Source organism: Gymnoscopelus microlampas (genome assembly GCF_963454915.1).
Source record: "Gymnoscopelus microlampas genome assembly, chromosome: 21".
Lineage (NCBI taxonomy): Eukaryota > Metazoa > Chordata > Actinopteri > Myctophiformes > Myctophidae > Gymnoscopelus > Gymnoscopelus microlampas.
This window is the reverse complement of record NC_139958.1, coordinates 7,325,714-7,342,855: the sequence shown is the minus strand read 5'-3', so window position 1 is coordinate 7,342,855 and position 17,142 is coordinate 7,325,714. Positions and strand designations below refer to the sequence as shown.

General features: G+C 43.7%; 1 protein-coding gene across 2 annotated transcripts in view; it reads left to right on the top strand.

Annotated features, from left to right (window-relative positions):
- The first annotated feature begins 2,040 nt into the window (after window positions 1-2,040).
- plpp1a (phospholipid phosphatase 1a) overlaps window positions 2,041-17,142 on the top strand; it is a 32,059-nt gene continuing 16,957 nt past the window's right edge. The window contains exons 1-2 of one of the 2 annotated variants that reach the window (XM_084047603.1): window positions 2,045-2,773; window positions 12,412-12,566. In XM_084047603.1, coding sequence (XP_083903729.1) covers window positions 2,716-2,773; window positions 12,412-12,566 — 213 coding nt within the window. In that variant the 5' untranslated portion in view covers window positions 2,045-2,715. Of the gene's footprint in view, window positions 2,774-12,411; window positions 12,567-17,142 lie in introns of both variants that reach the window. The other variant, XM_084047604.1, reaches the window with a different exon arrangement.

Below are 17,142 nucleotides of genomic sequence, written 5' to 3'. Positions count from 1 at the left end.
AAGAGAAGGACAATTGCTCCTGTGAAAGCAAACAGGCAGGTGCTCAAGCTCTGGTTGGATTCTATGTATGCACAGGTTACAGGTTAAACTGCATGCTACAGAGGTTACAGGTTAAACTGTATGCTACACAGGTTACATGATAAACTGCATGCTACACAGGTCACGTTAAACTGTATGCTACACAGGTTACAGGTTAAACTGCATGCTACACAGGTTACATGTTAAACTGCATGCTACACAGGTTACAGGTTAAACTGCATGCTACACAGGTTACATGTTAAACTGCATGCTACACAGGTCACGTTAAACAACAGGTTACATGTTAAACTGCATGCTACACAGGTCACGTTAAACAACAGGTTACATGTTAAACTGCATGCTACACAGGTCACGTTAAACAACAGGTTACATGTTAAACTGCATGCTACACAGGTCACGTTAAACAACAGGTTACAGGTTAAACTGCATGCTACACAGGTTACAGGTTAAACTGCATGCTACACATGTTACAGGTTAAACTGCATGCTACACAGGTTACAGGTTAAACTGTATGCTACACAGGTTACATGTTAAACAGCAAAAAATCCGGGCCTCTCTCTCTGAGATTCCCAGGCTGAATTAGGGGCCCAGCACGTCCCTGGTTCCAATAGACCTAATGTAGTTATTGTTCTCATTTATTGTGTTGAATATTAGTCAACATACATAAACCTTCACCATTGGATCGGGCCAAATATATCGAATACGAACTCAACAATTATTTTTTTGCAACAGTGCAAACATCATCATGGTCATGGGATTTTAAGAAGAATTACAGTAACATTCATGCATTATTTTATCCTATTAGCCAAAATATAATGACTTTTTAAGGTTTCCTATTATTTTTGCATAAGCAGCATTTTGAGAATCATTGCAGAACTTCCCTTAGTTCCTCACATTGTGCACTTTAGTTATTTAATTATTTCCCTTCCTTGACTGATTATGTTTGTCCATGTGATATGACAGCTGGACAACAAATGTCTACATGAAGTTGATGATAAAATAGTCAACTTCTGTAACTGAGTCATAGCCTAGGTACATGTCTCTTTTTTATGTTTTTGTCAGAAGTGTCCTCCAATAAAGTAAAAAAGAAAACTGCAAGTAGCTATAATGTCGCCAATTCAAATATTATCACATCCTGAAAAGTGAAAAGGCTGAGAACCATGGTGACACTCATGCTGGAGCCTGGGGCCCTTTAGTTTTTATGATAGGCTGACTTATCAGCTGGTAGATTTCAGTACTTCCCAGGCTGATTTTTGTTTCCAGTCCGCCCCATGGAGAAATATGTTATTCTTACTTAAGCTAGCGCAATTTGATATGAATTTCCTTTTAATTCTCAAAACTGTAAGCAGTAGCTACTGTCAGTCACAGTATCGACCCATGAAATGCGTCCTTTTTGTCCGTTCCAAGCACCGGTACTGTACATGATTCTCGTCTGTCACAAGCGTCATCGAACCACTTGTTCCTGGTTTAAGAATGTTTTACATTTACAACCGGTACATCTACATAAACGTTTAGATTTCAAATATAAAGTGCTGATCCCAATGCCACTGATGTAACAAGTTAAAGCGCGTGGGTCTAAGTACCCGTATCTTCCGTATTGTTCAATAAAAAGTATTTGAATCCGATCGGCGGCCTGATATATGACAGTCATGTTTCAGGGCTAGGGTTTGACCTACTTGAACTGGTATCAATTCACTCTGCAAGTTGCTGATCCGGTCTGGGTCAGCAACCGGATACGGAAACGAAGTGTGCTGTGCGAATGTGTGGAAATGACCGGATACAGTAGGCGGGCTCCTCTAGACCGGATCTGAGGACTGAACAGAAGGGGAGGCAAAACATAACCGATCTACTAACTACAACAAGCTCAGCTGAGCTCAGTCACAGTCACAGCGCCTCGCCAGGAGCGACGCGCGGTGAGCTTGTAGATCGTCTATTTTCGCGCGCAACAAACCGACGTGCGTATAAATCACCCTGTTAACCCGTCATCGTCGGGGAAAGTAAAGTAGGCTACTTGGGGAGGAGGAGCTAAATAAGGGCATTGATCGACCATGAAAGCTGCTGGTCGAAGCCTGGCGACTAGGACTACTAGGGACACTAGTGCTTCTTCTCCTGGGACCACCAGACCAGCAGCAGCACTCCGGGGGTCCGCGGTCCTCCTCCTCCTCCGCCAGAAGAAGGAAGGGGCCTGTCCTGTTGTTTCTCTGCGACGATCATGATTATAGATGATCTAATTTAGATCTCCGGTTCGAGTCATCATCACCCTGACATTTCACTGTCTCTAAAGGGTGTTTACTTCTATTCTCGACGCGCTTATAACCGCATTGTCTCTAAGGATCTTTATGCAGAGGACACTGTGTTGTCTTGTTTCAGACAATAGCCTGTTATTCACTATTGTTTGCCCATATCGTCGCTCTTTGACGCATTACTACGACCTGTGACGTCGTATAAGGACTGGAGGAGCACCTTCTATTGGATTATTCTGTTATTTATTATTATAGGAGGGAGAGAGAGAGCGAGAGAGAGAGAGAGAGAGAGAGAGAGAGAGAGAGAGAGAGAGAGAGAGAGAGAGAGAGAGAGAGGAGAGGGAGAGGACTAATAAGAGACTGAGAGAGAGAGAGAGAGAGAGAGAGAGAGAGAGAGAGAGAGAGAGAGAGAGACAACACACACACAGCAAACATGTTCGATGCGAAAGGGATCCCGTACATTCTCCTGGACCTGGCATGTCTTATTCTAGGTATGTATTATTTATGGAGATCTGTTTTCTTGAGAGAGAGAGAGAGCCTTCTTATTCAGCTGTCATTATGTGCGGGTCACGTGTGAAGGGAGTGGTGGACTGACTGGACTCTATAGCCTTACAGCCAGGCCATGGATTATAACAGTGGTTCTCAAACTTTTTCATGTCAAGGACCCCCTAATTGACACTTATTACCCCGCGGACCCCCATTTGAAAAGATAAGCCAGGGACCCCAATAAGAGAAGGTTTTTACGGCTCTCTATCAGTGATTCTCAACCTTTTTAATTTCAAGGACCCCCAGTTTGACATGCATTAGGCCTACGGACCCCCATTTAATGGCATTTATACCTCTGGGACCCCAATTCACATTGTAAAACCAATGTCAATTTAACTCTGAGAGTGTACAAATGGAACCAAATGGACCTGTTAGGGTCCATTTGGTTCCATTTGTACACTCTCAGAGTTACAGACCCATAAGGGTCCATTTGGTGCCTAATCTATCATTTAGCTGGGGACCCCCTGGAACTCCCTCAAGGACCCCTGGGGGTCCCCGGACCCCACTTTGAGAACCAACGGCCTACAGCCATTCCATAGATTATACCAATAAGATGTAAATATTGAATGCAAAACGTGCTGGACTGCTTTGTGTTCGCTTTGCACATTATTTTAACGTGTGACTGCATGATGTTATGACACTAAAAACAGCCCATGTATGTATGCCTTATTCATAACTGCAACTGAGAGTTTTTGTTATGCCCTGATATGATACTTACTGTATTTGTATGGTCAACTACACACGATATATATATGTCTATTGCCCAACAAGCTATGCTTTATATAGGCATATTGGTTTGGTTTCTATTTACTTAGAGTCTAAGTCAATAGAAACTTTATTAGACTGTCCTCCTGGGCATTATCTAATCTGAGGCGTGCTGCTGCTCCTAATTGACCTTGTGTTTTGCAACATTTTTACATGAAAGATGCACTACAATGTCCAAATGTCACAGTTTTACATATAACTTAAATTTAAAAAAAATACATATATTTATTTTTTGTCCAACCCAAATAATAGCCTGGTAGTAAGTACTCTAATTGTCATTTATGTTCAAGTAAATATAAATGTTAAATATACATACATACATACATGAATGACACATATAGGGATATAAGATATAGCCTGGGCTATAGTTAAAGGTGAACAAATAAACAACAACAACAACAACTGAAATGGCAAATAAAGTAGACTTTTGTGCTGCGATACTGGTGTAACTCTGCTAGTCTACCTGCTAACAGTATAACTAGTTATACTAGTAATACAGTGTATAACCATAACTAGTTATACTGCTAGTATAACCAAAACACTACTGTGAAACCGCCCTTTTATCAATGAAGTTAAAGTTAGAGGGGTGCAGCTTCTGGTTAATATAGAAAATAACTGATATCATGATAACCAGAAGACTATACCTTCTGATATTGATACATATCACTGCTGAGTTATAAAATAGTTATTTCAACTAGTTGATGTCCAGTCCATCACATTGGACATAGTAACGGAAAGTCAAATTATTACAACTCTCATACCTGACTGGTATTCTATTCCAAGTATTTATCATAAATTGTTTTACTTAATTGTTTTGTAATGTTTATTTTAACACTACAATGATAGACGAGAAATGATCAATCTAGTTTCTTATGTCACATTTGAAAATTGTTGTGCATTTTTTCCATGTTCATTTTGGGCTTAAAATGTGCAAAACATTAGGCACAAGTTCAGAGCACAACATGTGCAGCCTGAACTTGAACAACTGTTTCCAACTGTCACCATACTCACTCAGGGACAAGTGAGTTTATTACACACTGCAGGCAATGTTTTGAAAACCATAAAACCTGCGCTGTCATTCACCCAGCCCACATATGACTCATGTAACTACACCATTCATGTAACGACATGCCCTTAATTAGTCTAAAAAACAATCTCTGTTTGGTGTCATGTAGTCATCATAATAACCACTTATCGTTAAGTTATTATCAAGGTATTTATAGTTAAGGTTTGGTACAAACTAAATACTTAACCATAGAGCTAGAAGTTCTAGAAGTGTAATTGCACAGCTGTTAGATCTAACATGTCACAACTTTGACAGACAGCCCCAGAGAGTTCCAGAGAGGCGCTGCATACGATTTTCAACATATGAATTATTGTATTTTAAATGCATTCCTTTGCTTTTTGTAACCATCCCCGGCTCTGTATATTTTCAGTTATGTTGTAGTTGACACACAGGCATAATGTCTCCAGGGTTTTAGTCTGAGATGGTTTTAATCTTATTATGTATGCTGGAGGAGACTATTGACTCATACAGCTAACAGCTGTCTTCAACCACACTAAAACTACCCTTACAATCCTGGGGGTTAATTTGACCCTGAGACTGCCGTACCACACGAGAACCACATGGACACGTAAGGGTCCATGTGGTTCCATTCGTTACAGTCTGTTAATAATAATAATAAGTTAATAATAACTATTCTGCCGTCTCATGCTGTTCAGATGACTGATGATGATGATGAAGAAGTAGACCTACTTCTGTTCAGAGAACGTCATTCATTATAGTGACAGAGCTTACATACTTCTGTTCTGCTCTAGACCAGTGGTTCTCAACCTGTGCGTCGGGACCCCCAAGGGGGGTCCCCACACAGGGGGGTCCCCACATGATTTTTGGGGGGGGGTCACCAGATGACAGTGACGTGACCAATTAAGGACTTTTAAGACCTTTTTAATACCTAAAAAAGACCATCACTGCATCAGACGTAATCAACATACTATAAAAACTGCTCAAACACTGGCCAAATTGTCAAATAATATAAGAAAGAAGCAAACATTGTGAAAATAGCAGATTTTACAAGCTCACAACGCCTCGCGCTGCGAGGCGTTGTGAGCTTGCAAATCTGCTATTTTCACAATGTTTATCCGTTGAACTGAGTCAAACAGAATGTAGTGCCTCAACTCCTACATTCCAAGTGCTTGTTTGGGTGGGGTGTCCCCAGTTCAAATTTGATTATATTTGGGGGTCCCCAGTTCAAATATGATTATTTTTGGGGCCTGAAATGGTTGAGAACCACTGCCCTATAGACAACCTTAGCTACTGTATCCCCATTGATGCGGTGCATGCGTGTGAACGAGCGCACGCACACACGTGCACGCACACACGTGCACGCGCACGCGCGCACACACGCACACACACACACACACACACACACACACACACACACACACACACACACACACACACACACACACACACACACACACACACACACACACACACACACACAGTCCCATGCATGCATGCTTTTATGAGATGTCATTCATTGTCTTTGGTTTTGTTCATATCCTGTTTTTTTTCTAATGAACATGAACATGCTGAGGGCTGTTTGTTGACAGCACGGTTTCCTGAGTGGAAGTGGTCTTCAGTTCATTGTTGACGTTCCTGCTAGGGGAGTTTCACACCATGAACATGAATGAACTGCATGCGTGCGTTCCTGCTGTTCCCGTCATGCCTTGCATGTGCTATGGCGATAACAAAGGGCTAAATGAGGCGAGCCAACCAGGCATAAGACAGAAGCATTACGCTCAGACTTTGGACTGTCAAAACCACTTAGCGTGATTTGCTATCTTTACGATGTTTTTCCATAGGCGGGTAGCTACAGTAACTAAGAGACCACAGCAGCACTCTGTACTCTCTTCCACCCTGCAGTGAAGAGGACCTTTCAATGTATTCCAGGGGTCGGCAACCTTTTTGACATGAGTGCCATTATAGCAATGATAATCGACTGGTTCTTTAGAACCGGACTCAAGAGCCACTCTGAAGGCCTAGCTGGGTTGTAAGGCCAGCTAGTCGTCCTGAATATGCAATCTGTGATTAACTGGGTTGTAAGGCCAGCCAATCTCCTGGTACTAGGGAGAGAGTTAAGATGTCTCTCGGAATCGCTCTGGAATGTGCCTATCTGAGAGGTTTCGAGCCTCTTCTTATAATGCTGGCTTGCGGTCCTGACATCACTATGATGATGTCAGATAGTATCAGACGTCTCCATATATGGAGCTGCCGATGTTAGTTATGGCCAAATATGGGATCAAGACTTCAGCCCTGGACGTGATGGCTATGTCTATACGTGGAGTTTCGGGGAAGGGTTCGCTGATGTCAGACTCCGTACATATGGCACGTTTGGGTCTCTATGACGACTTTGCAGGTCTATTATCTCCATCTATGGGGATCTCCATATATAGGCTATTGCTGGCAACTATGCCCTGAATGTTCGTAACAGCCGCCCCACGGTTTTACCATGGAAAAACGTAAACATTTCAAGAACATTCCTGGCATACGCCGCCCCACGGATTTCCGGTGGAAATACGTAAACATTCCAGGATGTTCCCTAGCATCCGCTTCTTTCTCCTATTCCTCCCGCTCTTCCTTTTTTTGTTATTCTCTCTCCTCCTTTCCTCCTTTCGGTCTGCCATCTCGGTCTGCCGTTTCGGCCGGACTTGGAGGTTTGATCGGTAATACCTCCAGAAATGTTTCCAGAACTGGTCGGCGAGGATTTGGCTGTGTCTCCATCTTCGTCTGCTCATCATTTCTGACTCATCATACAGTACTTGCAGTAGAGATGCGTCCCGCCGCCCCATGAGGAGGATATTTTGCCGCCCCGTGCAGAACTTGGAGCTCCCTCACAGTTCTGAGACGTCATACCTCAGGCTGTCCAGACAAAAACCCATCCTCTGGGAGTGTGGTCCACGTACAGGAACCCATCGGTGGTATTCATCATTATGTTCACAGGTCTCTTATACGCCTGGGCAGCTCTCTGTGGACTTCGTATCCTATGTCTCTCCGGCTGCCGAACGGCCCATCGGGGCTCAGGGACGCTCGTCGTCCTGTCCAGGTCGCGCGTCGGGCTCTGTTCTTGATAACCCATCTGCTCTCCCCTACGTCGCATCTTTGTTTCAAACAAGAGCCATTCTGCCAAGTCCAGTAATGACGGGTTCCGAATCCGTTTGTATGGGCGGACTTTTCGAATGTTACCCTTAAATCCGACGGCAGCCTGGCTAAGAGCTGAATGACATAGGTTCCACATTTCAGCTCCGCTCTCCCTGCTCTCCCGGATTTTGATAGTAGAGCAACCAACCCTCGGACCTTCAGAGCAAAGGTTCGGAATGCCTTGGTGTCTCCATTCCTAATTCTGGGTCCCTGAATGAGCTCCATCATACCCTGCATCGCCACTTGATGAGGCTGCCCGAATTGCTCCGCTAGGGCTCCCATAGTCTTCGAGTAGGGCTGCGATGAGTCTACGTATGTCTCTGCCACCAGGAGGGCTTCTTCCAGCTTCAGATGGTCGCATAAAATGCGGAACCTGAACCGTTCTGAGGTGTTGGGAGGGAATGCATCATCCAATGCTCCCTTTAATCTTGCGAATTCTCTAAAATCCGGATAGGTGAACACCGGTATGATGGGTACCGGTCCCCGATAGAAAGCCTCCCCTGGAGGGCCATGTCGGCGCTCAACTGGAGTTCTCGACCGGTGCCTCCTGGCCAAACCCCGATTGGTCGAAGAAGAACTCTGCCTGGAACGGGTCGCCCTCTGGAACTGCCGTTCGCGCCTCGAGTGTCGTCTATTGCCTGCCGAACTCTGATCGGTCGCTGATGAGCTCTGCCTTGAACGGGTCGCCCTATGGGACCGTCGTTTAGGCTTCGAGCAGCGTCTCCTGCGTGCCGAACCCTGATCGGTTGAGGAGGAATTTACCCTGCGTGCCGAACTCTGATCGGTCGCTGATGAGCTCTGCCTTGAACGGGTCACCATACGGGACCGTCGTTTAGGCTTCGAGCAGCGTCTCCTGCGTGCCGAACCCTGATCGGTTGAGGAGGAATTTACCCTGCGTGCCGAACTCTGATCAGTCGCCGATGAGCTCTGCCTTGAACGGGTCACCATACGGGACCGTCGTTTAGGCTTCGAGCAGCGTCTCCTGCGTGCCGAACCCTGATCGGTTGAGGAGGAATTTACCCTGCGTGCCGAACTCTGATCGGTCGCCGATGAGCTCTGCCTTGAACGGGTCACCATACGGGACCGTCGTTTAGGCTTCGAGCAGCGTCTCCTGCGTGCCGAACCCTGATCGGTTGAGGAGGAATTTACCCTGCGTGCCGAACTCTGATCGGTCGCCGATGAGCTCTGCCTTGAACGGGTCGCCCTATGGGACCGTCGTTTAGGCTTCGAGCAGCGTCTCCTGCGTGCCGAACCCTGATCGGTCGCGGAGGAACTGGAACTCTGCCTTCTCTTGCGTGCCGAACCCTGATCGGTCGCTAATGCTGAGGGGCGTCTCCTGCGTGCCGAACCCTGATCGGTCACGGAGGAACTGGGTCTCTGCCTTGAGCGGGTCACCCGAGGGGACGGCCGCTCAAGGCAGGTGATGGGCTCCGTGATCTGAGCTGGGGGTCCCTGCTTGCTAGGACCGGCCTGAGGCTCCGGTGGGGGGTTGATGGGTCCGGAACCATTGGTTGGCACTGGACAGCTTGTGTCTGTACCATTCCTCATTCCTTCTGACAGTTCTTGGATTGTTCGGGACTGCTGTTGAATCCGCTGCTGGAGCTCTCTCAGTGTTCCTTCATGTCGGAGCCCTTCCACCAGCTCGTTCATAGAGGCGTCCAAGGCAGACGTGGGTACCCCTTCAGTCAGGTCGCCTTCGGTATGACCTCCCCGTCCTGTCCGCGCGGCAGGACCAGAGTCCGTTGACCGCTCTTGATGTTTCCTTTTCTTTGTGGCTTTTGGCATATTGCTCCTTCACAGTAAGCTTTTGAATCCGGCTCGAGGGACCAAATATAACAATGATAATCGACTGGTTCTTTAGAACCGGACTCAAGAGCCACTCTGAAGGCCTAGCTGGGTTGTAAGGCCAGCTAGTCGTCCTGAATATGCAATCTGTGATTAACTGGGTTGTAAGGCCAGCCAATCTCCTGGTACTAGGGAGAGAGTTAAGATGTCTCTCGGAATCGCTCTGGAATGTGCCTATCTGAGAGGTTTCGAGCCTCTTCTTATAATGCTGGCTTGCGGTCCTGACATCACTATGATGATGTCAGATAGTATCAGACGTCTCCATATATGGAGCTGCCGATGTTAGTTATGGCCAAATATGGGATCAAGACTTCAGCCCTGGACGTGATGGCTATGTCTATACGTGGAGTTTCGGGGAAGGGTTCGCTGATGTCAGACTCCGTACATATGGCACGTTTGGGTCTCTATGACGACTTTGCAGGTCTATTATCTCCATCTATGGGGATCTCCATATATAGGCTATTGCTGGCAACTATGCCCTGAATGTTCGTAACAGCCATGTTTTCATTGTCTTGATAGTCATGGTGTGCCGTGTCAACATTAAGTTTAATTATGACACCACATCAAAATGTAATATTTCCAAATGATCCGGCCAAGGACCCCCTAGCTGAAAGAGAGATGAAGCAGGGACCCCCTCTATATCGTATAAAATTGTGTAAACTATTGTGTAAACTTGGTCTGCTCTTTTTTCCCCTCTACACCTATACCTCTTTGCCAAAAATAGCCGATCTACAAGCTCACAACGCCTCGCAGCGTGAGGCGTTGTGAGCTTGTAGATCTGCTATTTTTGGCTAAAGTTTTCCTGAAATGGGATGCTAGTGGACGGTTAATGTAAAAAATATCATATCGCACAAAGATTTGGCGGACCCCCTGTAGTAACTCTGAGGACCCCCTAGGGGTCCCGGACACCCTGTTGAAGACCCCTGCTGTACGTAACAACCTTTTTTCCTTCGTCAGGAAAAAAAAATAAATAGCAGATCTACAAGCTCATAGCGCGGCACTCGGTGCCACGCTATGAGCTTGTATATCTGTTATTTTTGAAAAATCGTGAAAATGTGTGCAAATCTTTGAATATATATATATTTAAAGCGAACATTTTTAACTCAAATCTTTGCTTCTGGGGGGTCCCTGGAACACAATATTTTGAGATGGGGGTCGGTGGCCAAATGCATATCATTTTGGGGGTCCTTGACATGAAAAAGATTGAGCACCACTGATATAGAAACATACGTTTTTCAAAAAACTCTCTCACACACTTATGCCATGGGGTGCCAGTGATCGCCCTCCCCTGTGCCAACGTTGGCACCCGTGCCTATAAGGTTGCCTACCCCTGATGTATTCTCAGTGTCAGATGGACCCGACAGCAGGGTTCATTTGGTTACATTTGCACACTCTCTGGATCAAATGAACACCAAGGTTTTTACTGTGTGTACTCCAAGTCCTTACCCTTAGATTCTGCTGTGTCACGAGTAGATAATGATGTCACACATAGATGATAGTGCAAAGCATGAAAGCGATAACAGCGAAGACCTCAGCGATGTTTTGATGCTAAAGGGATAGTTCCCCCCCTAAAATAACTTTTTTTCCAATCGATTAGTCACCCCATGGAGACTTGAATTCATGGATATTTTTTTGTTTTTGTCGCATTCCTAATAATTTGATGACCGGCAGTGGTTCCGGTAGGAGACACAAAGAGTCTCCTTTGTGTCTCCTATACCGGAACCGCTGCCTACCGGTCCACTGGTCATCACATTATTGGCTTAGTAATGCGACAAAAACTAAAAATATCCATGGGGATGTTGAAATGTTGAAATGTTGAAATGAATATTTTATTAGACAGAAATGAGAAAACCGCACGAGTACAGTCAAACACTTTGTCTAAAAGGATACACCAAAAAAAGTCCTTGCGGTCTTGTTTTCATTGGGGTCCTAGGTATTCAATTCATCAACTCAATCGATAGGAAAAAAAAGTCATTTTGGGGTGAACTATTCCTTTAAGGCCTTTGACCTGGCTGGGGAAAAAGCCTTGATGTTTCTCCAATTTTTGTCTATAATGAAACAATACTGTAACAAGAATGCCATAAACATGTCATGTCAAAATGCAACACTCAGGTATTTCCATTTGTGTGATGTGCAATATTCTACAAAATGCGACAGAATTGAAGTATATATTACTGTTATACTCCAGTCCTTTGGGACAGCTGTTATAGAGCATCGAAGTCTGACGTAATTTATGCATCCTTACCTGGGTTGCGCCCCCCGCCCCCCCCCCCCCCCCCATTCTGAATTCCCATAGACGTGTTTAATATCGCATCAAATAAGAACTGTGTTCCAAAAATAAACAAATGATCCCGGAGGTTTGACTCTTATGGATATGAAGCATCAACTGACGGTGAGAAAACGCTAATGTTACTTCCACCGAATTAGTTACATTTTCACCAGAAACAGACAGTATCAAATATGAGTGACTGACTATCATAAACGATACAGAGCCACGTCCTCCCTGACAATATCGCCGAGACAGTTTGTTTAGTTTTGGACCACAATTCTTATATGAGACGATTCTATTAGATGACCCAATGTTATTCTCCATAGAGAAATTACTTCCGCGACCCAGGGGATGAACGAGTGACGTTGTCAGGACTTCTGTGCTCTATTCTGTGCTTTGTTGTTTTGACCTCTGACCCTTCCTCCTCCTCCCCCCCTCCCTTCACCTTTGACCCTCCACCAGCCTTTAACCCCTTCATGACCTCCTCTCACCTTCCACAGGGGGTCTGCCACTGGCAGCGTTTAACCTGGGTAAGATCCGCCCCTACCAGAGGGGGTTTTTCTGTAACGATGACAGCATCAAGTACCCTTTCCACCCCAGCACGGTCCACTCCAACGTGCTTTACGGCGTGGGCTTCACGCTGCCCATTAGCTGTGTAAGTAGACATAGAGTGTAGGTAGGTGGGTAGGAAGTCCAGGGAAAAGTTCACATTATGTTTGCCGTATTAAGTGGCTGTTAGTTAGTAGACGTATTGGAAAAAAAAGGTCACAGAGCTGCTGGCAGAAACGGCAACATTCCCTCAAAATCACCACATTAACCCATTTAGACCAGGACAAAATCTGTGTCACTTTTTAGATTTCTTTGGGCTATCCAAAAATAGCAGATATACAAGCTCGTAGAGTGCCACGCTACGAGCTTGTAGATCTGCTATTTTTTTTTTAAATCGTGAAAATTTGTGCAAATCTTTGAATATATATATATTTATAACATGTCTAACTCAAATCTTTGCTTCTGGGGATTCTACAAATGTCTTCTACAACTGTTTTTTCCCTCTTTTTCTTTTTTTTTTTACGTACGTTGCTATATCAGTGGTTCTCAAACCTTTTCATGTCAAGAACCCCCAAAATGACAAAATGTATTTGGCCGCGGAACCTGCTGTTCCAGGGACCCCCCAGAAGCAAAGATTTGAGTTAAAAATGTTCCCTTTAAAAAAATAAAATATATATATTCAAAGATTTGCACACATTTTCACGATTTTTCAAAAAAATAGCCCAAAGTATAAAAATAACGGTTAAAGTGGTTACACACAGATGCGTTCCCGGTTTTAATGGGTTAAACAACGTTCTTCTGACCAGACAGGAGACAGCTGGCCGCTATCTTCCATCAACCCAACAGCTGCATATTAATGGTCGTTTACAATGGGTCAGCTGTCCACGTTCTAGCCAGAGATATGTCTAATAACGAACGACTCAGACCAGCTGTCCTGCTCTGTCATACACAGTGTGACGTTTCTGTGTAAATGACATGATTTGCTGAGGAGGAGTTCCACCAAGATGTTTTGGGTTATGTTGTACAAAAAATGCATAGATAGATGTGCAAAGGAAGGATGTCCACTTAAAAACAAATGATTCATTCTCATCATCTCGTCCATTTACTTTTTTTGTTTTTACTCGTCATCATCATCAGATTTTTTGCTGGCTCCATAAACGTTGGATCGTAGATCAATAACAGAGAGTGGTCTTCCATTTTGCCTCCATTAAAGGTAGGGTAAGTGATTTTCTTTGGTTAAACTAAGTGTTAAATAGCTCTATATTCTGATAGTAAGCACTCCTGTAGAGTGTTTGTTCAGTATCAGGAGTCTCCATGTCTCTTCATTTTCTGGTCAGGAAACCAATTTTATCCAATCGGGATAGAGAACTCAGACAGGATACAGAGTAAACAAGTGCAATTGGAAGTGATGACGCAAAGACAACATTGGAACTGGTACATTACAAAAATGAAGCTGATAAATGGGTACTATCTCCTGATTGGCTGAAATGTTGTCACCTACCTGAACATTTATTTTCTGTTTATTAAAGAGCTGGAGAGACGGGGAGACTCCTGTTACTGAACAAACCCTCTATAGCAATGATTACTATCAGAATATAGAGCTTTAACCTTTTAACAAAAAACATTTTGTTTTAACCAAAATATATCACTTACCCTAACTTTAACTGTTCAGCCCCGCAGGGAAGAACAGTACAGCGGAATTATTCATTCCACCTGATGTTCTGCATTTTGTTTCAATACAAAATGCAGAACATCAGGTGGAATGAATAATACATATATATACTATTAATTGTACCCTCTTTAGTAAGTTGTTGTTTTTGTTGTGGTATTATTGGCTGCAGTAGATTTGCACATTCATTGGTAGATTAGAATTTGTCCTCTACATTATTTACAAATCCCTAACAGCCCAGGAAACAGTTAGTTGGTTTAATGCCTAGCTCAGGGATACTTCCACACATGCTGTGTGGAGCAGTGGTTCCCAATTTTTTTTCATGTCAAGGACCCCTAAAATTGACACGTGTTAGCCCGCGGACCCCCATTCGAAAATATATGCCAGGGAGCCCCAAAGAGACGATTTTTGTGGAAGTACAGCAGTGATTTGTGATTTTCAAATATTTTAAAAGGACCCCCAGTTGATACCATTTCATCAGTGTTAATTTAACTCTCGGGTCCATTTGGTTCCATTTGTACACTCTCTGAGTTACAGACACTTAAGGGTCCATTTTGTTCCTATTCCTAACTAGCAGTCATTTAGCTGGGGACCCCCTGGAACCACCTCAAGGACCCCTGGGGGTCCGCGGACCCCACTTTGAGAACCACTGCTGTAGAGTAGACCTTCCTATTCCTATTCTCTATCCCAGGGGTCTTTTTTTTCAGGCCAAGGACCCCTTAGCTGAGAGAGATGAATCAGGGACCCCCCACTACATATTGGATTCATGTTAAATGTGTGTTTTCTGACATTTAACCACTTAACAGTCAATACTTTGTAAACTTGACCTTTGGCTCGGTTCTTGGTCTGCTCTTTTTTTCCATTGACAACAAACCTCTTGGCCGAAAGTAGCCGATCTAAGAGCTCACAACGCGTCGCTTGTAGATCTGCTATTTTCGGCTAATGTTCCCCCCAGAATAGGGATGTGAGCGTTGAAGTGGTTAATGTAAATTTGGCGGCCCCCCTGCATGTTATTCATCCAATCTTCAAATCTAACAGGCCAACAGTGGGAAAACACCTCTGGTTGGATTGATAATGATTTATTCAGAACGGAAATTACACTTTCACCAACCGAATGAGGAAGTACCAAAGTTTACCGGCCATAATCATAACTCTATCGCCATAATAAATGGGTGTAATATCACAAATACTTCAAAGGCTGGGCGAGATTCTTAACATCATAAACATCAAAGGAACATCCGCACTCACACAAAAAAAAGTTGAATAAACGTTTTGGAGAGTGTGGATGTTTTTGCTCATGTAATATCATAAAGACCACTGTGGTCAAGATGTTTGTTTGGCCCATCGTTCTCTCATACAGACGCAACTTATCAGCCTTATCAGTGGAGATAAAGGTGATATGATCATTATGCATTTTCTTCCTTCCACTGATTGAAAATACATTGGCAAGGATATTAACAAAAAATGTCATTTGTCAATACTTGTCCGAATCAGAATCAGCTTTATTGTCACATCACAAATTTACAGAAGTAAAAAAGTGGGTGGAAGTTCTATCGTTTTGTCATTTCCATAGAAAAAAAGAAAGGGAAGAAGGGGCAGGGGGAGAGAGGTCAATCAAAGACAACAAACAAATTATCTACATATTTATCTACACATAGAACCTGAGATAAGATATAAAGGTGCGTGAGCATAGCAGCAGATGTATACAATACATGATATACTTATGGACGTTAGTTAAGGGGCGAGAAAAACACCCAAAAAAGACAAAAGTCAGCGCGTTGCACATGGGATTATGGTGCAAAATGTAAGTGTGTGTCCACCGTATAATCCACATAAGGTTGACCGACACTGTTGAATACTGAACTGAAACTTCAGACTGTTACTTATGACAGCAGCAGGTTCTGCCGCCTCCCTCCTGCTTTGAGCCAAAATAGCTGGAATACGGCATCAGTTTGGTTCATAACTGGGACAGAAAGTGCTGCTGGCACACACACACATGGTGTTATTGTGTGAGCAGTGCGTGTCTGTTTCTGGCTATTGTCTCCTGCCTAATGTTGAGTACAAGTCAGTTCAGCCACTGTGTGCGTAGTTTAATCCCTTGTGTCAGGGTTGCTGTAGGGTTAAGGCCTTATCCAGGGTTTTTTTGGGTGGATTTTCCAGCTGTTTACCATTTCCCATTGTCAACCTGTAAATGCTATTCATTGATTCCAGGATATTCTTGGCAAAAAATGTGCATTTTGAGGGCTCCTTTATTTGACTAAAAGTGAGGTATGATTCTCGCATCATCTGGTAGCTCTATACCGTTATGGATTTTTGAATATAAGTTAAGAGAACTTCACTTGTCTGCCTGCCTGGTTGCCATAGTTACACGATGTATGATAAGCAAAAACCACAACCGTTGATGGTTTTGGTGAGAAAACAGGAAGTGCAGTTGTTTTTGGTGCGGGGGACCATTGGCTCAAACACACACACACAACCCTTAACCATTTAGAATCTTTAAAGTTATTACTTTAACCACTTGTCTTACGGCCTATGACATTTTCAAAACATCTTCGCCTATAAAGACATTATGCCCAAAAATAGGGATGCCAGGTTGAAAGTTGTTGACGCATTAAAAGCAGGAAAGCATCTGTGTCATTTTAGATTTCTTTTTGCGTTGGCTATTCAAAAACAGCAGATGTACAAGCTCACAGCGCGTCACTTCGTTGTTTTTGAAACATTTTCTTTTCAACACAATCTTGAAAGCATGGACCCTCGGGTAGGCCTGTCACAGTTATTACACAATCGCCTAATCGCAACTATTTGAGATTTATATTTATGTTTGCATAATCGTCTTAATCGTATCCATGTTTAAAAATGTTCACACATTTTCAAACATGTCCCAAAAATAGCAGAAATAGCTGATCTACAAGCTTTACAACGCGCCACTTTGTGACGCGTTGTAAATCTTGTAGATCAGCTATTTCTACTACTTTGAAAATTATTAAATATGTCATTAATTTCTTTGTATATT